The sequence below is a fragment of the Danaus plexippus genome (assembly GCF_018135715.1).
Source record: "Danaus plexippus chromosome 13 unlocalized genomic scaffold, MEX_DaPlex mxdp_15, whole genome shotgun sequence".
NCBI lineage: Eukaryota > Metazoa > Arthropoda > Insecta > Lepidoptera > Nymphalidae > Danaus > Danaus plexippus.
Genome location: NW_026869849.1, coordinates 3,790,802 through 3,818,715, shown reverse-complemented (window position 1 = coordinate 3,818,715; position 27,914 = coordinate 3,790,802). Strand labels below are relative to the sequence as shown.

The 27,914-nt window shown below is 29.8% G+C and overlaps 1 protein-coding gene across 2 annotated transcripts; it reads right to left on the bottom strand.

The window, feature by feature from the left end:
- Positions 1–294: 294 nt before the first annotated feature.
- Positions 295–24,252, bottom strand: LOC116770073 (protein singed wings 2). 2 transcript variants are annotated; one of them, XM_061527880.1, is made up of 9 exons: positions 23,975–24,252; positions 22,489–22,684; positions 22,233–22,392; positions 19,998–20,160; positions 11,309–11,466; positions 10,616–10,789; positions 5,791–5,949; positions 4,538–4,738; positions 295–900 (listed from the first exon to the last, which is right to left on the bottom strand). In XM_061527880.1, exons 1-9 carry the CDS (start codon positions 23,985–23,987, stop codon positions 718–720), a joined length of 1,407 nt encoding a protein of 468 aa, XP_061383864.1. In that variant the 5' UTR covers positions 23,988–24,252; the 3' UTR covers positions 295–717. The 2 variants fall into 2 exon arrangements, with proteins under 2 accessions (XP_061383864.1, XP_061383865.1); XM_061527881.1 differs by having other exon boundaries at positions 24,117–24,251.
- Positions 24,253–27,914: the final 3,662 nt, after the last annotated feature.

Here is a 27,914-nt window from a genome sequence, read left to right as displayed (position 1 = left end):
CTTACACCTGGGTCGCAAGTCCCAGGCACTGTTGAAGCTCCTCTCCCTGCAACGCCATGGACCCGGCACCCGCACGGTGAATCCATTGATTGCTAAGAGGTTTCGTCTCTTTTTAAAATACTACACGAGATGTGAAAGTAACCGAAACGTCGGGAGTATGTAGTTTTTAAAAATAATAAAATACGCGTAATAATCCAAAAATATTAGTTCTATTTAAATGAGTTTGGTTACTCATTTGATAACGATATAAATATTGAAAAAATGCTGACAGAGTCGCCGGTGTACTCTAGTCAAAATTTTTACATCTATGTCATTATTTTTGAGTGTATTGTATACAATTATAAATTTTGAGCAAAGAAAAGTAAAATAAGCGCTTGTAAAAATAAAGTTTGAAAATCTCTGTAACAATATATAATAAATACCAAGCAATAATACAATAGAATCCAAATATCACAACTTTTAAATTCAAACTAATATTTTAAAATATTATAATAAGCGTAACAGAGTCATTTTACAATAAAAAAATTACCTTAAATTAAATTTTATTTACATTCTATTAAATTTATGACACAAATTAATATTATTTTTCCGTAAATCAAATACAACACAAAACATTTCTGCTTTAACTGTTATAAAGCTAATTGTGGTATATAAATAATAAAATCCAATTATAATCATTAATAATATGCTTTACAAAATATATTACAGAAGCAATAATCACGGCAACACAGACGATATCCAGGGTAATTTTCCGGTTGACCGAAACATATGCCAGTCGTAAACGAATCGTCCTAAAACTATGAAAATGAGTAGTAATAAAATTAAGTTTACTATATTCATAGTGCTTATAGGCATTTCAACTTCAGCCCTACACACGGTGCTGAGAGGCATTGTGCTTATCTGGAACATAAATTAATAATTGTTAGCATGAAACAGTACATATGATTTCTAAATTATATATATTATTACATTTTTCAAGACTCTTATTGTTAATATCTTTAAATGGGAATGATTGTAGGCTTTGTTTACTAATTCTTTATTGTTTAAGGCTTCTTCGGTATTCTCACAGAAAGTTACGTTTAATATATAAGATGTAATTTTCACCTTTACGTAGTATGACCTTTTACCCTAATGAACCAATTTATAATTTCAATTATAAAAAAAATGAAAATCAAATGAGGTCATGCAATATTTGTATTGTTATTTAGTTAACTAATTCTTTTTATTCGAAATGTTTAATTTAAAACCACAATTCAAAAGCGAAAAGTGACATTTAAAATCACTATCTAATGGGAAAAAGGGAACAATACACAAACAAACTATCCCCTATATCTCTAGATTCTCTTATTTTTATCCCCTATAGTCTTTAGTCTATATATCTCTAAATAATCATTGACTAGATCCGATTCTACATAACACAATTTTTTAAAATCTTAATATTATGGTTAACGTGGGCTTATTATGAAAAAGTTGATACCCTTTTGAGTAATATTGATATAAAAGGCCACTTTTCATTATAAAAACACCTAAAATTCAACCATCACGTTTTTAAAATGGTCTATAAGGCTTTATTATATAATTGCATAATCATACGGAAAAAATTATAAATAAACAATCTTAATTTTACTCATACTAGCAATTTAGGATCTACAGAAGCATTAATTTTAAATAATAATTTACGAATACCAAATATTCTAACTAATATCGAGATTTCCAAATAAGGAGATGTCTCTTTGCAGTTGGTTAAAAACTTTTAGAAAAATATAATTCATGTATGAGTGCATCCGAACAAAAAACAAAAAGCTTCCAATCAATAAAAACCTCCTCTTTGTTTTTGGTCGAATAAAATGCTTCGTTCTGAAATTCACGTTTAAATGTTTAAATTTTTTTATCTCAGCTTATTGTAATATCCAAGTTACTTAAAATGATATCAATTCAAATAATCCAGTAAAAAGAATGTTTAAGCATAAAAAGAATATTTTGCTTATTAAGATAAACTATGTTGTAGTAGTATTTTGTTGTCTCTCACTCACAAAATTATAAATAAATTTTATGTAGTATATATAAAAACTTTTTTGTATATAAATGTTACTATACCGTGACTAGATCAGGTTCATATCACCACGCTAAATACAATCGCTTCGCGTTTCAGAATTCATAAAGTTAATAATATGGAGTGCGGATATTTATAATTGAAAAACTATGTAGTGTATATAAACTTTGGCTAAACATACAATTCTAGATAACATATATCTCATGGATATCAAAAATGGTATTGTTATTTACGTTAGTAAGCAATAAAACCTACATGGATAAAGACAGTGCATTATTAATTTGAAATGAATTCTATAGCGTCACATTGCCAACTCTATAAATTTCAATTAGCTCACACAGCAAAGTGTCAATTTCGTCGCTTTGCCCACAAAGCACAAACAAAGATATTGAGTTACATCTTAGCTAACACAAAAAGTATGTATGCCTTTATGTTTATACTTCTAATTGTGTCTGTGCAACGTCAAGTTGTTAATTATTATTATCTGTATTATTATGTTTATTATTATCTGTTAAGTGTTGAGGTTATGTTGCACGGACATTATACTAAAAACGATTTTGAAAATTTAAGAATAAATTTCAGACGTATGTTTAACATTTTATATTAGCAATATATTTATGTATTTGTAAGATGATATTTCCATTATTTAGTTATAATGCAGCTAACAATTACGCTTTATAGAAACTATACTATTCTTATGGTGTTTCTTTTTAACTTATTAATTTCAGGTTGGAGCCCTCTTCCAACAACTGGTGAAGGTCGAAAATTCTAGCCTAAATTTCTATTCTTCTGTCAAATTTTGCTTTTACAATTTTAATGAGTTTATTTGTATATAGTTATATAAAATATCAAACAGCTTTTTTATCAAATTAAATTTTAAATGCAATTTAAACGACTTTTTAAAATAGAAAACAATTTCAAAGATTTTAAACGGATGTTTCAATTTAATGTGCGATAAAGTTTGTTGAAATGTTGTGATTTCCAGGGTATCAACACTTTTTTTATATATATATTAATGTCTAAATACGTGGTCCCACATTTTGCTCTCACCAACATGTGTGGTACAATGACATCTCGATCTCTGACTATTTTTTTCTGCTTTTAATAATTCTATATAAAAACAAAGAATATTCCGTGCACTACGTTTTATTCATGAAGTACGTAATATGTATCAAAGGAATCGTAAAAAATTATGGTCCAATGTTTTTACTACGTTGACTTAGAATTTTTATTTCTTTATAGCCAAAAGAACAATAAACCTATTGCATTTTATTATCCATAATACCAAAGAGATCAGGACAGATAGGTAATTACGAAAACAGAATTTTTACGTCGTTACTTTCGTATTTCGTAACGACGCCCGACAATAATGATTTGAATTTGAAAAATACTATTAAACGATCCGTTAATTTTGCAAATCAACATATTGGGTTGTATAAAACGACATTTTTTTAACCTTTGCCTAACAACATAGCAATACTGTCTCCAAAAGTAAAAATATATATATTTTTAATTAAATTGTAGAAATAACTGAAATAAAAAAGAAGAACTATTCTAAGGATTTGGAATTTTTTTTTATTATATAAACAAATAAATAAATTAAGTAAAAACGAACATCGTGAATACCTATAATATATCGATTTTAGTTACAATACAATTAAATGTGATAATATATAATATTTTAAACTAGGTACCTGCTCCGGCTTTGCTCGGGCTCTTTGCAAAAAATATAGCCTCTTCAGTTTTGAGAATTATTAAACTTATATTATGATAACTTTGAAATGGTACGAGACTTAATACCGTATCGATGTAAATAGCTTTCCAATAAACGCTTTAGGAATGCCAATTTTTAAAGGTTGTAAAATGCATATAATATGTTATCCTTAAGGTATAGACAAATGCCACCGCTGACTTTTCTGAAGGCCTTCATAAGATACACAATTCCACCATATATTATTTTGTTACATCTCAAAGACTATAGGCAGCGTTTTCATTCAAAGCTCTCAGACGGAACATGTTTTTCCGACATCTTCAACAAATATGGTTAATGTACACAAAAATAAATACTAAAACTTAACATATTTAATACTAAAACTTTTCTCGAGAATCACGCTATCGAGTGGTGGTAACTGTTTGATAATCGGTGCTGTTGTTTTTCCGTTTATCGCGAACAGACAGACAGACTTTGTTTTATAATATGTATTGACTTACAAATTATATATTAAACTGGTAACATTGGTGTATATCGTTTAATAGAAATAAAAATATCCGTTTTCGTTTCCTTAATAAAAAAAATCTTTCTATTATTGGAAAAAACTTCTTTTGTCCGACTTCAGCAAAAAGCACAAGGGAGGATTTCGTTTTAAAATATATGTGTAATACGTGAGCGTATTTAATATAATATCATGTTTGAATCTAAACGTTGAAAAACGGGTGAAAAATTGTTGTGTACTAAATTTTTAAATACACATACAACAAATTTACCTGCTTGAGCGATATAGTTTTATCATCTGACTTCGCACACCTAATATCTTGCAAGTCTCGTATAACTCTTTTATATTTAAGGAGTAACCCTTGAAATCGAGGTATGAAGTGACAGTCACATCTCCACGGGTTATTGCCTAAATAAACGTGCATAATGTCGTTGTTCCCTTGGAAAGCCTTGTCAAAAGCATATACTGGGATCTGAAATCAAAAAAAAATTCGGATGAAACCATAACAATATATAAATATTTTTGGATTTGATTCCCAAACGGTGTTTATTTGTACGTGTTGCGTTATCGAATTGAGGAGAAGACAAATTGTATCTACTTATTATTACAATCTTATCTAACAACCTTACTTTACTTCACCAGTAAACCATACAACTGCGTGTGGCAACTGAAGTATCGGTTATATTGGAAAGAAACTAATATTATGATTAACTACTAAAAATTACCTACAAAACAAAAACAAATACCAGGAAATTATACAGAAATATAATTAGCATAAATAACATAGTTGAAACTCGTAATAAAATCATTTTATTGTATTAATAGATATAATTATTTTTGGACGAATTAATTCTCATATTATATCATAATTAAATTATGAAGCAAGTTTGTCATAGCGAAGGATTAACGTCAAATTTCCAGAAAGCCTCATAATAATCAGGAAATGCTCGATAATACTTAATTAGATTAGTGGAATGGGTTGTGTTTGTATAATTCCGTTTTATCCTCAAAATTATAATTATAATCGTCCTCTGCCTTGGAAACCTAATAGGACGTGTTCTAAATAATTGCTGTTACAACTTCCTATTTGAAAGTCTATTTTGATTTCACAAATAAATGAGATTATTCAATACGCTTTTAGTGTAAACAAAACAATCATATTATTATGTACACTAGAAATACAAGAAATGTTTGTAAAGATGGACTGAATCTGCAAAGTTAAATATAGAAAAGGACTAAAAGGAATGCCAAAAATAAGAGGACAGCATTATGTAACTTATATCCATGATTTTTACTAAAATATTAAAATTTTGAAAATTTCACCTTTGTTTATTATAGATAAAAAAGTTATTTATGTTTTGTAAAATAAAAACAACTTCCTTAACTCTAATAATCTAGGATTATTATTCATCTCCTTATTACGACATAAAAGTTTACAAAATTACGAATACGAATAAATTCGACTTTTAGATATGTTTATTATTATTTATTTTAATAATAACATAAAATATTATAATAACATACCTGTTTCAACATATTTCCTTTTAAGCTAAGCACCCGAAATGTTGAAAAAAATTCTGACCCTTCTAGCTCTTTCACTGACTGGATACTGTTATTATCAAGAAATAAATTCATCAATTTCTTATACTGTGGTCCTTGAGCTAGTTGCCTGATACTATTAATCTGCAAAAGAAAAAAGTCATTAGAAATTATTCGTAATGTGACAAATTCCAACATAAAAAAGCCAGTAAAGAATTTCTGTAATTTAACTGCTGATTACAAGTACAGTAATGAGATACATAATTGATATCTGAAATAAGATAAAACATGTGTTAAAATTAAAATGTAGGAATCTCTCTATGAGGGAACTCTTGGATCAAGAAGTATCCTATGAATTAAACGTAAATGAAATTGCATTCATAACCATGTAATTTCAAAATCTATAGCGATTATGATGAACCTCCTAAGAGTCATACTGAATCTTAGTTCACAATGACAGTTCAGTGGAATCAAAATGGAAACATAGTCCTTGCCATGAAAATACAGACCTAATTCAAAATATCGTGAAATTCAAGGGAAAATGTGTAGTAATTTAAGTTTACTGGATGAAACGAGTCGAAGGTCCCGATTAGTCAAAAAGATTCTTAGAACGTAAACAATAGTGACCATCTTTTCAGAAATAATCTGTCCCTGAGTCGAAGAACTTTTATTTATTTTTCAATGTAGGGGAGTCCTTCGCGCAATGGCAAACAGTTACCTAAACCTATATTTGCTGACAATGGGTCACAATTTTAAAATAACTTATCGAATCTGTATCCAGAGCTTAGTTGGAAAGCATAAAATTTTCTATTTAAAGTAATGCTATACCCGTAACTAACTCTTTTGTCAAGGATTGGATAGTTTTTAAGAGGCTAAATAAGGTGGAATCTGCATCCTTGAGACGACGACCAAATCATACACTACACACACCTAGACATACGACATGACCCACATGTACTTCTTAGCATTAGCGCTCTATGTCTTTTTGCAGTTCGAGTGGAAAATTAAACTATTTTATGAAATTATAAGGTATGCCTTGCCTACTAATGAGTATAATTGAATCTAATATCGAAAATTTTTCAATGCAACTAGTTGCAAAAACAGCTGAATTTCAGTCAATTAAGCAAAATCAAGAGATTTAATAGGATTGTAAAGAATGCTCTCAGGAATAAATGTCATGACAGGAAAAAATATATGGGATAATTATCAAAATGACATCTTATTAGGATTAAATACGACTGCCAACAAAATCAAAGAATAACTTTTACCGGAACATTTTTTTGGCTTAATTTTATCTCCATCGTCAGAAATAAATTACTCGATGTAACTTTCTATTTACAAAAATAGCGAGCAACATTCTTGGAAATGAGAGAACACATTTACAGAAAGCATCCTGCCCAATCAAAAAGTGGCTACCGTACTTTAGAAATAATTGAATTTTGGACACTGATCTATTTTTTCCCAGAATATACCCACTAATAAGGATAAGATTCATTTCTGACTGAATTTTAATGAACACAATGTGAACTAAGAGGATTTAAGGTATAAGTGATCGCTGTGACGACTGTATCCTACGTACTAATATTGTAGGTGGCCATGTCTTGTAGCCGTCCAGCTATTTTGAAATAATTGAGACAATATTGCTGACGACATGTATGTGTTCAATTACATTACTCTAAATTAGTTTTCAAAAACCAGACATGATTATGTGATATCGACTTTTGAGTCGATTGAATAAATTAACAATGGCTCATATTTAGACCCGATTCTTTACTTTTATAACAACTGGCAATTGAGTTTAAGGAGATATTTTAATGATTGCAATAAAATGGTAAAAAATCTTAACATTTGTCATTTTATCCAATTTAGCTGACTAGAATTAAAGTAACCTATAACAAACAGTACAATCTGTTAATACAGAGCTTCACACAGATTGAGATTTAATTGCAAACAAATATTACTTGAGCAAAGCTAAGCTAATTTTTTTTAGAAGAAAAGCTTAATATTAAAAATCGTGAAATTTGTTTTTCTCATATAAAAAAATAAAACATTTAATAAAACCTCGACAAATATACATGTATTTTTTCCTCCTTCCTTATTTTTTATAGCTTTTTTGGGGAAGTCAAACTCCATATTTACACGAGTTGTCGTGCAAACGATTTTATCAAACAAGTGGAGTCAACAAAGAGATCCTTTTTTGCATTAAGAATATAACCTGCAAATTTATTCCTGTTCCGAAAATATGAATTTGAAAATAACACTTCAAGAATAATTATAAAATTTAAGCTTAAATACGGTCATGATATCTAAGAGCTTCGGGAGTCTTCATTTAAATAAAGCTAATATTTCGGATATACAACGCGTTTTTTATTATTTTAAAAACTCCTTACGTCCCAGTTCGAAGATGAAAAAGTTTTTCAAATAATATAAAAACGCGTGGTGTATCCGAAAATATTAGGTTTATTTAAAAAAAAATTATATTATCAGTAAATATGGGGCGAAAATCCACTTAGAATAAGATTGGGTTATGTTTTAAATAAAAAGGTTTTTAATTGTAGCAAAATTTTTATAGCAAAATCGAAGTCGTTCAAATTTTTGTAGAGGAATATTTCTTGCTTGCGTCAGTTTAAAAACAGAGTTTTTATTGCTTGACAAATTAGGACAGGACAAAATGAGAAACGGTCAAGGATATGCTTGCTCGTTCACACATCTTAATTGTGCTGAATCACATCAAATTTTTTACCAATCATTATTTGATTTAAAATCACTAATTCCTCATTAACTAAAGAGACATGCGAAAAATATCTTAAAAATGAAATTATTAATTTTTTTTCTTAACAGCAAACAACGTTTCAGAACGGGTGTTGTTAAATGAAAAAGATTTAAATTGTTCTTTTTAATACTAAGTTTATACATAGTAATAATACCTTGCTTAGTATTTACAGGGTTTAAAACAATTAATCACTTTTTTATTTTGTTTATATAGATTATAGAAGACCCAACTTAATTTTTACTTTAAATGTATATTTAAAGTAAAAAGGAAAGAAATAAATGTTAACACCTTATAATTCACTTACACCTATATAGGCTAATACCAAAACAATATATTTAGAAGCGACAACAACACCAAGCAACAATCATGAATTATACTTTAAGATTACTGAACGGCACTTTGTGTGCGTAGAGTAAATATTTATATAGTCCAAATGTTCTAACGAAATGAACCTTTCTGTTTGCTTGTTGAAGGGTCTATTGTGTGTGCTCGGTGCGAACAATAATTCCTTATCTAGACCGTATCAATTTCAAGCAATTAAGGTGTGTAATACCACTTGTTTATAGAATTATTAAATAGTTCAAAAATCATAAAGAATTGTCATATTTCGATGTAAGAAGTCATATTTCGATGTAAGTTAGAAATTGCTATTAACAACCAGAAACTGTCAAGTCACAAAAACCTTACAACTTCAAAAAAAAAAGAAAAGTTCTTAATTTCTTCGTGACTTCATCTATTTTAAAGCCATTTCTTACGGTTTTTTTTTTATATTTTTGTTCTGGATATTGTTTCTATATCCCGACATACAAAACTATTTATTACATGACTTAATCTCAAAAGATTCACATAAATATATATTATTGAACTATTCCGGTCTAAGGAATAATTATTTGGGATTCTTTAAATTTTGGTTGTAAGTAAAACATACATACTTTAAGAAGAGTTTTACCGAATTTGTTAAAATAAAGTTATTAAAAATCTTCCGACCTAATCTAATTCTAAAACAGTCGCAAACCAGAAGGTACTTAAAAAGTCTACTCGACTTGTGTTCAAGAATATTCTTTTATATCTTTAAACTGATTACCACAAAAATTGTAATTAAAAACGATCAAACTAGCTTTAACATCACATTCAAATGATAATAGATAGATTTAAAAACTCTTGTCGTCACTATAGCAATCCTATTAAAGTATTTTTGGAGCGATTTCTACAAAACGTAACTTTTCCAAGAATGCCTTCATTTCTTTTATAGACACCGGAGCTGGCTAGGTATTAATCATTTAATTTGATTGTTGAAACATAATCTTTTAACCACACTCCAGTTATTATTATTTTTCATTATAAATAAGAATAGCTTCAATATCTTATAACTATATCTTTACATATTTACAACTTTGCAATAATGTAATTTGAAAAATGCTTTTAAGATAATCTTTATCAAGACAGATGTCAGTAATTTTTTTCTTCCTATCAACAGATCAACACATGTTGCCATATTTATCTAGAGCCATGCACATATATGTTCATTTTATTATACATAATATAATAAATATGATATTTAAAGAATTGTTAATTGATAATGACAAGGATCGAACAGTAATTTTTTAACATTTTCTTATAAAAACGGTCCCATGAACAGTTAAAAAAGTTTTTTTTTTGGCCGTCAAATGTCACCAAGAATGTCGCTTTATTAAATAACTATAACATATTTCTTTTGTACACCAATTAATATTATATTTAATTTCGTTGTGCAGTCCCTAATAAATAACATTATATTTTAAATGTATCAATATAATATATTCCTTTGTCAAATGGTTAAGGTTGCTGTCATGTTACTACAAATACGATTGGATGAGAATTGCAGTGTAGTACTCAAAAAGTCTCTCTTTTAGTAAGACTATTATTTTGTCGAGATTTTTAATACTCATGCACTCATTTAATTTTATTAGCTATATTTATTATTTTAGAGCACGCCTCAGTAAACTAATATTTGGATCTTCCTAGGGTTATAATTAAAAACGGACAATATTTTGTTACCTTGTTTCCTTCAAGGCGCAACGTAGTCGTGCTTGGAGGCAGAGTGAGGGGAGGATTGTCCAGCTGTTTTCTACTACAGTCAACTGTTATGAGAGGTATGATGGCGCCCTTGCTATCAGAGACAACGTGAGTCATAGCACAGACGCAAGGCTCTGGGCATGTGTTGCGCACCATCTGATTAATTAAATAATAATTAATTATCTGTAATCGTTGGTGAACGCATTTATACTTTTAAAATCAAACCAATTTCCTTTTAAAAAAAGTGTGGCCCATTAAGGACATTGGTGTGAAAAAAAAAATATACAAAATATAACCTCAAATCAACGCGGCTCCTGCACATCCGCTTTACTTACATATATAGTACATTCTGCACACAATTTTTATTTACGCATTTTTGCATCTTACAATTCTCTATTATTAAAATTTATTTTACAACTAACTGCCAACCAATATCTGGTGACAGCATACCAAACGCATATTACCATTTTCTATCCTAATCCTTAAATTGATAGGACCAACCAACCAATCCGGAAGTCACAAAAAAAATGAAATACTGAAAGACATGAATTACTTTACCGTTATTTAATGCGGGGCTATTCAAATTAATTTAAAAAAGAACATTTAATATTGAAACATTTAAAGTGAACTCTGTATAAAAAAGTATTTGGTCAACGGTTATTTTAATATACTAACCCTAATAATGTCCATTACTTTATGCAATGGTTTTCCTCGGTAAAGTTGTTGATGGCACATTAATTTGTAGTAATCAACGATTTTGGTTCTAACAGTACCATTTTCGTTCTCCATCGCCAGCCAATCTAAACCACCATCGCTGCAGTCCCAATTATTATCTATAAAGTTAAATAAGCTTATTCCATATGAATTTATTTAATACAACTTTTTGTTACTTCTTTTTAAATTACGCGTCCCATGAAAAAGGAGAAAATTCTTAAGTAATAATAGCTACATTGATCATGGCAAACAATTTTATATGTAAAAAAATATGATTAAAAGTGAATAAACGTAGTACATATTTCCCTTATTCTACAACAAATTTATTTTTGTTGCGATTTTATTTCAATTGTAGTTTAAATTGAATAGACTTTTTTTAAGTAACTTACAACCCTTAATAGTTGTAAAGAACCGTTACTGTAAGTGTTTGATGTGGCAAATGAAAATGATAAAAATAGGAAAGTGGTTCGAAAGAGATATCACCAATTAACTATAGACATAAAACTCTGATAGGAAATTCCCAAAAGGAAATAAATAGGATAATACCATTAACTTTAGTAGTGGAATTACTTAACGAATCATTTATTTTTAGAGCTTTTTCGTTTGGGTGGAAATTAATTGTCAACTACAATCAACAAACTGATGGACCGCTAAATTATCGTCAGCTGAACTTACAAGAACTGGTTCTTTATCGACCAGCCAAAACATAAAACAGTTTTCATATCAACTTTAGTATAAGTAGCTTTGTGGGACCGTAGGTGATGCTTCGTCTTTGTTTGATGTATACGTTATGTTTTGACATTATTCAGTTTACAAATACGTGGGTTTTTTTAGAAGATAATATAAAAATAATTATTAATTAAAAATTTATTCGAAATGAATTTTTTTATATTCCTATAGTAATTATATATACATATGTCAAGTGACAGGCTGAGTACCTAGATAATTACATAGTAATTACATATACATAAAAATCATATTCTTTCAATTCTGCTGGATAACCTTTTGCTAACCTGCAAAATTCTTGTTGATGGTGCCAGCATTAAAATGCAAAAGTAATAAAAAATACAAATGAATGTAAAATTGTGCATCTAAAAGGAAGGACGCCAAGACCAAAACGTCAAAAGGAAACATAATTTTCTCCTTATGTATTCAGCCAAGTCATGTCGCATCTAGTTGTAAAAACTCTTAATTATATTCTTTAACCAACCGTACTACAGTTAAACGAGACCATGAACGGACATGCAATTGTTTTTACAGCAAAGTCAAATCACTGAGACGTGAGCTGAAGTTCACTTCAACACGAAAGTATTTTGTATGATTGACCATATAAAACACTCGTTTTTATTTACACGGTATGAAATTTGGCGTGGTATGTGATTGTAACACTTCAAGTCGTGCGACAAGATAAGTCTACGCCTCGGGAAGGGACGCGCCAATACATTATCAATCAATAAAACAATGATCTGATACATTTTTATTAATTGTGATTTTGAAACAAAAGAAACGTTATCCGGTTAATGTTTAAATATAAAAAAATCTATATATTTTGAAAAATACTCGTAGGTACAATTAATTTGCTTCCGCCAGCCAATAACTGTGAAAAATGAAATGAAAATCATATTTTTATACTTTATTTGTGACATATGTGATAGCATCTATAATGAAATATTAACTTTTTAAGTATCTATTTAACTAATACAGCAGTATCAATTTGGTATGTTTAAAAAAATAACAAAAGCTGGAAATGTTCAAGAAATAACGTCTTATCTACGTTTATTTATGTAAATTACAAGATATCCACCGTCTATTTGAAAAATCTTTAATAGTTTCGTAAACAACAATTTATTCCAATATAGCCCCTTCTATGGATATTGTTGACATATTTGATAATATTTTTTATTTAGATAACGATGGTTCCACGCTTGCTGCGGTAACTCGCATATTTAGCAAAATTTATAATGGAATGGTGATGTTAGGGCATAAAGCTGTAAATTTTTTAGACATATAAATCCCACAGTTTTCTCTATTAATATTAAATTAATGAAAAAAAAGACTCAATGACAAAATTTCTTTACACAAATCATCAAACAATAATATCAATCAAAACATTTACTTAAAGTTTTTCCTGCAAGCGATGACAACTACTTCTTATTTGAGGGTAATTTTGTTAATCGCTTAGTTTAAATAAAGGCTTAAATATAGTTGTGATAATTTCATTGTGATAATTATTTTGAGTCTTACGACGTCTTAGGAGTCATGATCCAGGAATTTCGAATTCAGTCTCAACATCTATTGTTTCATCAATTTTCGTGGCATTAATTAAAATATCCTCAAATTTTGCGTCGTTTCTAAAGATTTTCAAAAACCTCTATAACTTCGTTCAATCACCTAACGCAACTTACATATTCACATCGATGGTCTGTGAAATTTCGCTTACAATATCTACTTTTGTACATCACATGTCATACATTCAGTGAACAAAGGGAGTAGAACGCTGTATATTTTTTATATTATATCAATTCATATATCGTATAAAGGCATGCCTTTTGTCATGACAAATCTTCATTCAGACTATGGTTTTATGTCCAAAATTTTTTGGTAAAAAATATTAAATCCCACCTTTTGGTAGAGGTTGAATAATATTTATACAATCCTTATATAATACTGAAGAGCAAAGTTGTATGATTATTGAATTTTTTTGCATCGTTTACTATTCAATTTAAACTATGGCTAGCGCACGGTACTTACGCAAAAAACGTTTATTTTTTAGATGTTTAATTAACAAAAAAGTGTTGAATTTGGGTCCCTAGTGTGGAAATTATTTCGTTGTGGCTCTTATCTCCAAGATAAGTAGGAATATTTAAATAATCTAAACTCGCGGATGTCTTAGATCTCATTATAAGTAAGAATATATTCTAAATCTGCATCATTCGTGTCATATATTATGTTGTCCTTCATATTCTTGAGGTATATGATAGATTGAATTGTCCTAACATGTCAATACATTTTTATATTTTTCTATTTATAATAGTTATTGAGAATCGAACCCTTGACTTTCGTCATCTAAAGTATTTATGGCACATGGAAGGTCCATGTGACATATCTAAATCGGTGCAGGCGTTACGAAGAATTAAAAAACTGACACATATTAAGTACGACAAGATGAATTCAAGTTGACGTTATCAATTCACTTAAGGTATTTTTGTGCAAAAAATTTAATTCATAGAAGCTACATGAAGCGGTTTTTGAATAAGAGTTGATGACATCTTCATCAATAAAATGACTGGTTTGTGTTTCTATTGATTCTTTGAGGGGGGATGATAATGCCGTCAAATTTTTAATTATTATAGTGATATTTTTATTACGTTCTTCTCCTAGTTTTCATTTTCTTATAAAATTCTGGTAACCAGGTAATTTCTTCTTTTTGTTTTGTTTACTATTAGGTACTCATCATTACACGAGCTACATAAACACGTCCCCATAGAAATAGCTGATAAAAATCTCCGTCGATAAGAACCCATGTTCAAGTATTAAGCATGATTAATTGACACTCAGGAATGAAGTTCTTGTTTCTCAAGTATGTTGAACTATGTAGAATCTAAACCAAACAATGATGTCCAAAAAGAAACATTTATTCTAAATAAAATAATTTTAAAGTAGTTTTTGGTTTTCCTTCGGCCTTTCGTCTGTACCATACGAACTCACGTCAAAACCAAAACATAAGCACTATATATTGTACATAAAAAATCAATGCACATCTTGCACACACTTTCTCTTGAATGATTTTGCAATTGTTTTGGGTATGAGAGATCCTTTCTTTTTAAAGTTTGAGAACTCCCCTGATTGCGGTGACACCATCCGGCATCCCACTTGCATCGATCGCATGCATTGGTAGGGTTACATCCGTAAATCATAAACTCAAACATTCGGAGCGGGCGTTTCTTTTTATTTTAACGTTAAGCTAGTAATTCTAAAAATCTTAACCCAAAGCTTAATACTCAACTACAAACGTAATTGTCTAGGGAGACTTATACCATAAGTGACATTAAAGTTGTTATTTACAAGGCACTTATTGTACCTACTTATGTATCGATACTTCTCTGGAAAGAATTTGTTGATTTATACCTGTTTAACTATAGCGCTGATATGGAACTTTTTAACTATGGTGCTGATTACTGATTGAAATTCAATAATCAATGAGAACATTATAATTGCCCTTGGACGACTCGCTGTATTGCAGATCATTCTTAAGGTGGCATATTCTGGTTAATGTTATTTTAACTTAAATTTGTGAAATAGCTTCTACTACTGTTGTTGGTTCCCAACTAATAAAAAATAGACACCTATTTCTATGGGTGCCTGTAGCCTTGGCGAACGTGTGCACCGCACACTTCCCACATAGGGGCGGTACGGCCCTGGCACCGAGTACATCGCTGCTAGACCTACTTGCACAAGATTCAAGGCCTAGAAAAATTAGCGAAGTAGAATAGAAAATAAAGTTAAAGAAGAGGAGGTCGAGACAAGTAAAAGTATGGAATATTAATTCAACTGATTGATACATACGAAACGAAATTTCGCATAAAATATATTAAGAAATATAAAAACAGTCACGGTTCTTAACAGAATCATATATTATTTCCTTTTTACGTATAAATCTAACTTGTTCCCAATAATTTTCAATATAATTGTACTTCAAACACAATACATGAAAAGGTTTTAACTTAATAACATCTGTTCTAAGAATTCTCTATAGAACGTCGAATCCCCATTAGAATGTATTTAATATGAGATAGATTACATAAAACAATCAAACATTAAAATTATTATACTAACACGATCCTAAAATTCAAGCAATATTTTACAACATTAATAATGATTAGACCTTTGCAAAATCGTCTTTGACATGAGCTTCCTTTACGAATTAATTAATTAATTAATTTGTTGACGATGCCAATTTATTAATATAATTAATTTTCTGTATTAACAACATATGTATTTCGACTTCCACGTGCTATACGAAAAAAACATCCAGATTTATACATCGAAATATTAGTAATCAAATTATTTATCCTTTAAATAAAATAAACTAGTTTACCTATGAGATACTCATAGGTAAAGTGTGGATATAAATGTTGCGGGGTGGGTCTTGAAAAGTACCATAGAGTTAAAAAACCTCTTTTCAAGATTTAGAATATAATTTAAAAATATTTAAAAAACACAATTTTTTTTTAACAAATCGTACTTTTGCTGTTGTTTTTTACAAAATTTTGGAAATTTAATAATATTATTTACGATCTCAGTCTAATAACTTCAACCGTAAACCTCATTTCAAATCTCTACTGTCAATCAGTCAAACAAACGCCAAAGTTAAACCTTTCCATGGTTTCTAAGTCAGTGCGAATGAAAATTAAAAAAAAAAGTTTCTTAAATATAAGGGTTTATTATCAATGACTGTTAAACACAATTAGAGTTTCAATAAAAGTAAAGACTTTAAAATATTTTAACTATCGTATTCCTATTCTCTTTAATAAGACTTCGTTAATTTCATAAACCGATCTGGAAAATGAAAATTAATTCATATTGAACTTATAAGAACACAATTTCGTTAATTTTATATGTTTTAAATAAACCTGAAACATAGATATAAAGTATGTTGTATTATATATTATAAAACGTCCAACGCATTTAGTCTCATTCAACAATTATACTGGCAATAATTATACGTTAAAAATGCCTTACCTTATTTTGGAAAACAGATTAGAACTGGCTTTCAAATGAAGAAAGTCACATCAATATAGGGAAATCTGTTTGAGATCTACGATGTTACAGGCACAGCCAGATACACGCATGCACGCATACACGTAAACATGTAAACACGCACACACGCATACATTCATGTAATCACATACATTGAAGTTAATCTCACAAAACTCCTCTTTTTGCATCGGAGATTTAGAACTCAGTTTTATAAGGGTTCTTTGACTTAGATAGAACTTTTTAATCTCCGTTCATAAGTGTAGACTAATAGGAAAATTAAATATTGGATCTCTTTGACGTTAAAGTACATCTGTCAGTCATTACGTGTTGTGACGAGACGAAACCTCTTAGCATTCAATGGATTCACCGTGCGAGTGCCGGGTCCATCGCGTTGCAGTGAGAGGAGCTTCAACAGTGCCTGGGACTTGCGACCCAGGTGTAGGTTTTAAGGGGCCCCTAACTAACGCGCGTTAAACGCTCACCTTCACTGTCCAAGCTCCTCTCCCTACCTAACCATATTTGAAAAGAACCTACTAGGACTGCCTACGAAGTACGTTCCAAGAACGAATTGATGTGAGTTCTGGACAGGCCCAAGTCTTTTAGTAGGTTGTAGAGAGATTTAGACGTTATACCTCTCGCTTCCACATCTACCGCGTGTAAATCCACGACGAATCTATTTCGAGTGAGTTCGTTTGTGAGCTCGTAATATTTGTTGACCTCGATGGTATGGTCTTTGGGGATGTTGGTTTCCCAAGGAACCAAAAGCTCTATCATCACAATGCACTTTAAAATTCGCGAATACATAAATATGTCTGGTCTGGAGGCCGACGCACAAATATCCTCGGGGATTTTCTATTGTTTTTCATACGTATCCATCATTATAGTCCAATCCATAGCCGCATTAAGGATGGATTAAGGCGTGACATTTTATAGTCCTAGTGCCCTCTCTCACAAAACCTACTGATCGCTCGTTTGTGGTTATTTCTCTTTGCGCTCTGGCTACCGAAAGACTAACCGCGTCACGTATGATTTCCAGAACCCTATCGTGACGAAGCGAGTATTGACCGCTATCGAGGAGTACCTTACATCCCACTAACAAATGCCTAGCAGTTACATTAAAAGAAATGTCACGTACGTAAAAAATAGGTATACAATCCCTTGGAAAAGTTCAATGCTAAACGCTAAGCTACAGAAAATACAGTCATTTATGTTACTTAAAATTGGTACACTTTCGTCTTGATTGAAATAGGTGTTTCTGTTTACGTTAAAGCAATAAATATATTTTTATTTTAAATTAACTTTTCATGAAATATAAGTGTGTTCATCTCAACTAATTCACACTAATACTTGTAACTTATCGATCAATATTTATGATTTAAGGTTACAACGAGTAAAAGCTTATACATTTATGATAAATCACAATTGTCGGGAACTGATATTACAGCTCCAGAAGTTGGATCCAGTCTAGAAACTTAATAGAAATTTTAACTTCGCTCTGACGAGGTTTATACAAAAGGCTGAAAAGGCCTTACGACTTATTTATACACGCGGTCTATAACAAATGACAATTTTAACAGATATCTTGTTTGACAGAACGGTACTGCATCAGGTAATTTCACACCCGAACAAATAAGAGTAGTTTATTACACGTAAAGTCTATTAGAGGCTTTATATGATTTTAATTGCTTTTCTTTCTAACACACAGAATGTCAAATTATTATTAATTATCAGTGTGGATAGCACAATAAACAGCTATAATTTGACATCGAGTTAAAAGAGGCGAGCTTTTTTATAACATTGAACTCATTAGTCATTAAATAAATTTAAATTAGAAAATATCTAATGAATAATTTGTCAAAACGATCAGGATTTAAGTCTGTAACCTCTGGAATTGAATATTAAAAACGAAATTACGTATATTCTATTACTGAAAATCATATAAAAAATGAATTGATATATAAATTTTCCTGTTAGAATAACAGTGATTTACACATTTTGATTAAAAGAGCCTCTTAATGCTGCTTTAACATGAAACAATTGTTTATCTACAAAAACTATTAAGTTATCACATCCTGATCTAATCCCAGTAACATCGTTATCAATAGGTTGCCAACCGATAAAATATGTATTGAACGCTTAGGCCTTAGGGAGGCTTATAGGAGATTTAACGAATTAACGGTAAAAACATTTGGTATCCTGAATTATTTTAACTTTCTTTTTATTATATGTTCCTACAAATTGTGATTTCAGATTTTTATAAAGTTCTCTACACCTTTTCTTTGCGATTATTATATCTTTAAAATAGTCATTAAATATTCTGCGAGTCACGATAATACAGTTATTTGTTACTTAGTATCTTTCTTGATTATTTTTTAGAATTTTCCAAACAATCGTAAGAGATATTTGATTCTATCTTTATTCGTGATATGATTTACAAAGTTTATGAAATCCTTCAGGTTGACATTTTTGATTTATCTCTGAAAACAAGTTTTGTACATAACTTAACCGTTTCGAGAGATAAAATTCACTAAGAATAAATTTTTGTTTTTAGAACTTTATCTAACTAGAATTAAATATGTTAAAAAATAAACAGCTCCAGACATTCTGTTGGTCAGAGATTACATTAATTCTTCAATATTGAAATTTTCCAAACATTTCATTTTTCTCAATGCGTACCTTAATATTTTTCAGATCATTGCATTAATACTTTAAACTTTTAGACCTCAAATTCCATACATAGAAAAGACTTGTCAACTGATTGAAGCCCATATTTTGTATGGTTTAATCATTAGCTATTACAACCTCTTATTTAATTAATAACAATTACAAGCAAGCTTCTTATGACGTAATGTTGTTAATGTAACCTTTGTCGCAAACATAATTTACTCACCACTTAAAAGAACTACTTCAAGTTGTGGTGGCCCTCTCAGCAGATCTGCTTTCATATGTCTTAAAACATTATTCCGTAGATCCAAAAGTTTTAAAGCCCTCATCCTTTTGACCATTTCGGAAGGCACCTCCCACAAAGATGTCATACCATGTATTTCGATTTTCTATGAAGAAAAAAAGTTGTTGATACTTCAAGTAACTTTTACTTTAAAACTTGAAAGATATCTGCTTGTATCGATGTTTCATATGATATTTGAGATTTAACCTACTATTTAATAATATAGAGTATAATAACTCCATAATCTCATCGTGTCGGTTCCAGTACATAAAAAAAATAAGTAAATCAAAAGCATACACAAGATTTTTAAATTACTTTTTAATTGATACGGAATTCAGGAAAGGCAATGTAAGTAAGTTGGTAAGGATATCGGAGGACTAGTTAAAGTCACGGAACTTAGTCGCCGTTGAGCGTTTCTTGAGCACCGCTTTGTTTGTAAAATATTATGACAAGTATAATGAAGGATGATCTCAATTTCATTTAAATGAGAAAGTTACTACGGCTAAAGCTTGGTATTGGTCCATAAGGATTTAAACCATCAAAGGCTTCTTCATTCGCTCATTATAAAATGGTGCCTAAGACGCTTTATGCCAACTCACAGATTCATTGATCTCTGTTTCTAAACAACTTACTAACTAAACAAGAGTCTACTATATATATCTAACTGAAATTCAGCGATGTTACGGTATTATTTCTATTTGTAATTTCAAGAATCCGAAACAACACTCTGTCGTGAACGAAAGGTTTGTCTGAAAACTCATATTGCTAAAAATCCTCAAGGGTGGCCTGGAAGTTTGAAACCCTGTTTACTGCAAGAAAACAAACACGGCTTACTATTTAAAGAACAAGTCTTAGATAAATGGACGCTTCCTCTCCCAATCTTGTAATATCAGATTTATATTTGTGGTATATAAGAAAAAAATCATTTTTCATTTTGATACTTATTTTTGTTTTCTACTTTTACGTTAAAATTATTTTCTATTTTAGCCTAGCCTGTGTTGAATATTGAAAACTTGAAAATAAAAAAGTATTCTAAATTAAACACTTTTATTGTAAACATCCATATTACTTTGTAGATGTAAGTACTAAAAGCTAAAAAAAAATATTATATAGACACAATCCTGGGAACATTTTTTTTTTAATAAAATATCTCATAACACACTCAATGTGTGGAAATAACTATGTACTCATAATTTCCTGAAAATGTATCATTATATAGATTAATGAATAACAGAAGATAATATTATTGAAATATACAAAGTTTTAACTCCACTATTAAAAGAACATTTTAATCAACGATTGCAGATTTCTGACGTGACGCACTATTTAGTTACCATATTTCACGACAATCGGTTGTCAGGAAGAGGGTGAAATTTCAATTATTAAATTGGACCCCAGAAAAACAAACGAAAAAAGTTAAACAAAACCATTGAATAAAATGAAACAAACGTATAAGAATTAATTGGATTTAATTATAAAAACTCTCATCTTTTCTTCTTTCAAATAAGTAAATTAATTAATATTTCAAATCATAAAACATAACAAAAACTAATAAAAGAACGTTATTCTGAACGAAAAACAAAGTTATTTCTAAACAATTACAATAGATTATTGCTCTAAAGATAGCTGACGAATAAACTTGTATGATGCTTCATTTACGATTAAATAGAGGAGCAATTCAGCTTTGATCTTTTATAGAACCATAAAATTTATACCTAACTGAAATCATTATAAACTATGTTTATAAAAGACGTGTTTAATTAACTGCTTTCCTCGGTACCACCAGCGAACGAAATATTAATATTATATGAAATAATTTACTCTATACATATTTATAACATAGTCTGATATTCCCGCTTATTGTTAGTTTAAGATTATCGTTTGTTATATTACTGTTTGAAATCTGTATAATTGTGTGCTGTGAGTAATATTAGGTATTTCAGCAATAACCTAATTTACTACATGGATCCTACCGATATTTTAAGAGAAAGTTTATGAGGTTGTATGGATGTATGTTGCTTTTTCACGCGAATACTACAGAAGAGACGTAGGTGAAACTTTACAGTGATATTACTTAGAAATCACAATGAGACTTTACGATGCTATGTAGTTCCCACAGAACTAGGATGGGACAAAAACTCTTTGTAATATAAAAAATAATCAACGAAAAGAACTCACCCTTATTTTACTCGTAGAATCAAAATGACCCTTAAAATATTTCAAAACAGTGCTGTTAATTATATCAAGTGTTTGAAGCTCCGGAAAATATTTCTGAAGGCGATCTATATTTATGCAATCACCAGGCCATTCCAATACCTCTAAGTGAATTACATCGTACCTAAAACAATCAACAATATATATTACCGGAGATATAGAGCATTACCTTAATAGGTATCCTTTTTCAAGATATTCAATCATAAGGCTGTGAACTGACCTTACTCTCATTACCCACTCTTTAGTGAACCCTCTTCTACATATTAAACCCTCATTAGAGAATTTACAGTTACCCTGGCTCAAGTAACTCGATAACGAGCACAATCCGTCCATAGGAGTCGTTGCGTTGTTGATCTTTAACTTTGCATTAGAGCTCGACAAATAAGAAAGACTCAGAAGCACAAGTAACTTGAACACTGAAACATTATTGTCCATATTTTAAAATACAATACAGAAATTTAAATTGAATGAGAGTATAATGTAAATATAACAAAATATAGTTCCTTGTCAACATTATTTTTGATAAAATAAAACCAACAATGAGAACTAATTGGACACAAAACACTTCGTTAAAGTGAAACTTCTGACTGTTGATATAAAGTTCTAAACTTCATCTATGCATAATTTTAAAACATAAAAAAATGAGTTACTATGTTCTTTAGAATTGATAACATTTAAGGATTATATCATAACAAATTTTTGTTTCCTACCTCACTGGATCATATTTCAAAGGATACACAAACATACATAATTAGCATAAGACATATTAATAGACAGAGACGCTTAACATCACTCAAAACATAGGAACTTTTAATAAATTCTGTTTTGTAGGAAAACGAGAATCCAAACTAGTATAAAATATATATGTCTACATACTTCTATAGCACCATACGTCTATCCATGCTAACGACCTCAGATAATAACCCAAGGTTTAGGGTTTAAGTAGGCAAAGCAATTGTTTGCCAACAATAATCCATTAATTGGTACATACAAAAGCATAAACACATTACATTAGATTAAGATGCCCTAGGTGCGGCCAATGTTTCCTATCGCTTGTGTCACATTATTACGAAGTACCCGACAAATATTTATTATTAAAGCTAAGTGTGAATATAAATGTATATTCCAGTTATATATTAATGAAAATATTAAAAGGGACTAAAATAGGAGGATGTATTTACTATTGTAACAGAATTATCAGAAACTATAACAATATCCCTTCTTGAGTACACATCGTGTGTCACTTAGGTATATTTTTATATAATATGTTGGTGTTAACTTATAAGGCAAAGCGTCGTGACGGAGTAATTTAGAAAATACCAGCAACATAGCGACCTTCGAGGTATTGACACAAAACAATGCTAAACATACTAATAATACAAATAAAACTATTTTAAGAGGCAAAATTTCGTTCAAACAATCATATTACAATTGAATACAATATATTAAATATGATATTCGATAAAATTTCTTTTAGCAGGCATTTTTTAAATATTTATTTATTAATATATACATTTATATTAAAATATTTATTTAAATAACAAAACATAAATCCTATTCGAAATTATCTTATTTATGTTAGAGGCACTTATCAAACGCTTTAAGTAATATACATATTTTTGACCGTTAGCCATTTCCCCGAGGCACATAAACAAATAAATACTTTTAATAATTAGTATAAAATGTTAATTCTAAATGTAACTAACCATTCATGATCATATCCTGTTACCAACATCCACCATCTACCATCAATATAAACACAAATTCACTAACTAATAATTTAATTTTTTATGATGCTATTTAAAATAACATATAAATTATAAGTATAATATTAACTGCTAAAGTTACCACAAAGTTGTACGATTTCACTAAAAACGTGGATTACGAAGAAAAGGCCTACGACGGCGTAGATCCCCTCCGACGGTTAAACTACAACTGAAAGCCGCCTGAAAATTAAGTACATCAACAAAGATATAAAGATGTTTCATCGCTGTGGGTTAAGATTTTAACATGTTGCTTGTTTATCAGGTTGATCGATATTGAAAATTATCATGTAACTAATAATTGAATATCTTCATCATATTATCATCTCAGCAGCCCACCTTGATTTTTTTTTTTGATATCCTTATATGGAAAATGAGGGTCGGAAAATAAATTAAAAAAGTATCAACAAATATTATTTACTTATCAACAGCTCAGCGTAAGGATTTTTCTTACTACACTTTAACACAACTACGAGAAATTTATTTATAACATTTTTTAATGTGTTTGTCTGTTTAATTCAGTTTAATGTTTTGATCTCTGACAATAATGCTATACTGTAAAGAAAGCTTTCGGGGGTTTGGGGGTATTAGAAACAGTTGGAGAATTATGTTTACTATTTATGTAGTTTCGTATTTTAGTTTTAATTTTTTATGTGACGACCAATTTGATTGCTGTAAATTTTAAAATGAGAATAGATAATGCCATAAACGTGCTTTGGCATGCTATCGCCAACTGTTGGTGGGCAGTTAGTTGTAAAAGTAAATTTAAGAATAGAAAATAGTAAAATGGTTTTGTGCAATCGTTTGGAGTATGGGATGACTATTGGTACGTACAGAATACGTGTTAGTATGACGGGAGGGGGGTGAGGAATAGGTAGAAACAAATATACTTAGGAGTAGTTAAGTATTGAAAGGGGCAGTCCAAGAGTAGCATTGATGTAAGATCTTTAAACGAAATTAAATAAATTCTTATTCATATCTTCGATCTGTAACTATTTCAGCGAAGATATACAGTCTCCACACCATCCTATTCGATACTAAACTTGTTCCCCTCCACAATCTTTAAGGGAATATTATAACTTAAATAGATCTTAAATTTTAGAGAAATTAAAAGAAAAATAGATGAAACATGAAAAAATTTTTCCCTGCCAATACATAATTCCTTCAACTCCTATATCCTACTACTGCAATTATATTTAATGTTATTCCATTGCTTTACATGATACTTTATATGCTATAAATAAATGTCAAAGTAGTGTAATCTAAACCTAATTAAAATATGAGGATCAATCGATTTAGTTGTGTTCCTAAGAGCTCAAGCGGTATTAAACAAGAAAAGCATGCCAAAGTGTAATTAAATTACATAAACAAGGGATGAGGCGATGAGAGATGTAAAATATATGCAACAGATAATTTATAAATCTTGCATATTCACCTCTTATTTTTATCTAGTTTGAACATACTTTGTTCTAATTTTTATATTCCACAGTGTTTGGGCTCTAAAGAATAAAAAAATTATGTATTAAAATCGATTATTATATAAAAAATTTCTATATGCAATTTATGCAATGAGGCTCTAAATGCTTTAGGGCGCATTTTCATTGGTCGACAAGGCCCGCATTCGGGGTGCGGGAGATTTCTGTAACGCATGCCATAGGGCCCGCAAAGAGTTTATCGTTTTCACTGGTCGTCAGAGCCCGCATACGGGGTGCGGGTGATTTCTATAACGCATACGATAAGGCCCGAATGCGGGGAGCCATTTTCACTGGTCGTTAGAGCTCGCATTTGAAGTGCGAGAGAATTAGGTACCTACAGTTTGGCAGTGGGTTTTGAGATAAGCAGACGTACTCGCCATGGAGCATTTGTGAATCCGAAAACCGTTCAGCCATTTTATTCCCACGCTGCGTTAATAATATAAATAATGCGCGTAGTATTGATGACGTCTAATAAATGACTGAACGGAGGCGAGTCACCGCATGCTTTGTATCGACCGAGTTATCGACTGACTAGTTGTTAGCTCGCATGCGGGTACTCCCCGCAATCGGGCTAACAACCGACTTATCGACCAATGAAAATGCGCCCTTAGTCTTTTATAGTATTGAAATTTATATTGATATACCACAAGACCAATAGGTAATTAATAATAAAAATTGTAACCGAATTTTGAATCCTGTGAAGTTATTGTTGAACGTTGAACAATATTGATCGTAAATTATGATTTTGATTATTAGATGACAGTCTCGCTCGGATAAGACCGAACAATAGGTATATAGAATGTTCAGTTCACCGACTCGAGTCCAGGCAAGACAGCTCCATTGATAAACTGAATGGTACGCTGTAATAGAAAGAAAATTCCCCAAATATTATTAGTGTTAAAGATTTTTTATTATTATAATATTTTTTATTATTCTGTTTATAGGCACTCACGAGACAACTAATACAAATCTACCAATTCATAATTTTATGAAATTGGTTGCAATGTTCCAATGGTACATACAAACACACAGACACGAAAAAGATGACCACTTCTCATAATATATAGTAGATTATGAATGCGTAATAAAACATCAAATTTAAATGATAAACTTTGAAAAATTACGTAAAAATAACAAAATGAAAATAGGACGACAGTTGAAAAGGAGTTCAATAATTCTTGGCAATTGGTAGCATATATAGTAGGAGTGACATTATAAAATTACTTTTAAGGAATTATATAGAAACACGTAAAGGCTCTTATGGTGACTACAAAAAAAATATACTACAGTTAATTGAAATCTGATTTTCTCCATTCGTCTAGTCTGTGAAACAATTATAATTTAGAAGATTTAGAAATATATAAACAGTAATTTATTTTTATCAGGACATCGTTACCAATAAGTTAACAAAATTTCGTGAAAAATTTTCAAAATCTTGAATGCTTTCCTGACCTAAAGGAAGTAATAATAGTAAGTAAAGTCTATACAAAATAAAACGTATTAAGATAAATTTACAAAAATAATTAAGTGAATAGACTGAAAGAAATAGGGACATCTAAGCTTATCGCACAATTTGATTATTAAATAATATATATATCAAAACTTAATATCTTAAAGAAATACCTTTTAGCAAAATTCTAAGAAAATAATTTCTTACCATCTTTTCCTCACATTTGTCTTTAGAAATTTTATCCTTAAATACCTTGTCCAATATCAGCTGGAAATATTTTTAATCTATGGTCTTCTCATTATTTCTGTGACAGATCTTATAACTACTTTACTATCTAAATATTAATTATATCACTTATTCCAAACTAATTTAAATTCTATGATTCAAATGTAATTAGTAACCCACTAATTCTTTCTTTATGATATCTATCAAATTGTGGAGTGTGTGTGTTTTCATTTGCATTTGCATTGATTTGATGCTATTTCTAATATAGAAAACACAAAATCTTTTATAATATTTTGTCCACATTTTTAAATCTATTATATTTCCATCTTCTCACTTCAGTGCAGCTGGTTAAGAATAAAACAATAAGGCAGAATAAAATTAGAACATGAAGATATAACACGTAATGCGATGATAAAATAATAAAGTAATTTCTTTCTTATATTCTAATTAAAAGCTTGTTTACTGTAAAGGAATGAATAAAGTAAAATAAAGCAGTAAAATTATTATGAGTTTCCATCTTCAAACTTAATACATTCCGTTTCTAAGTAAAATATTCATAATTTTGTGTACGCAATACTGGCGTATGTTTAATTAGATGAAAATAGCCCATGTAAACTCATATTGAAATATAAATTACAAAACACTAAAAAATTAATAATAGCGGAATAAAAATAATTTATTTATTTATGTACCAAAAGAAGAAATTTTTACAAAAGAAATGTGATGCACAAAG

Excerpts from the sequence above, each read along its gene's own strand:
- LOC116770073 (XM_061527880.1), bottom strand. Across the intron at positions 11,467-19,997 it reads TGAAGTAGTTCTTTTAAGTG|ATAATAATTGGGACTGCAGC; the intron begins GTGAGTAAATTA and ends TTAACTTTATAG. Across the intron at positions 10,790-11,308 it reads AAGTAATGGACATTATTAGG|ATGGTGCGCAACACATGCCC; the intron begins GTTAGTATATTA and ends TTAATTAATCAG.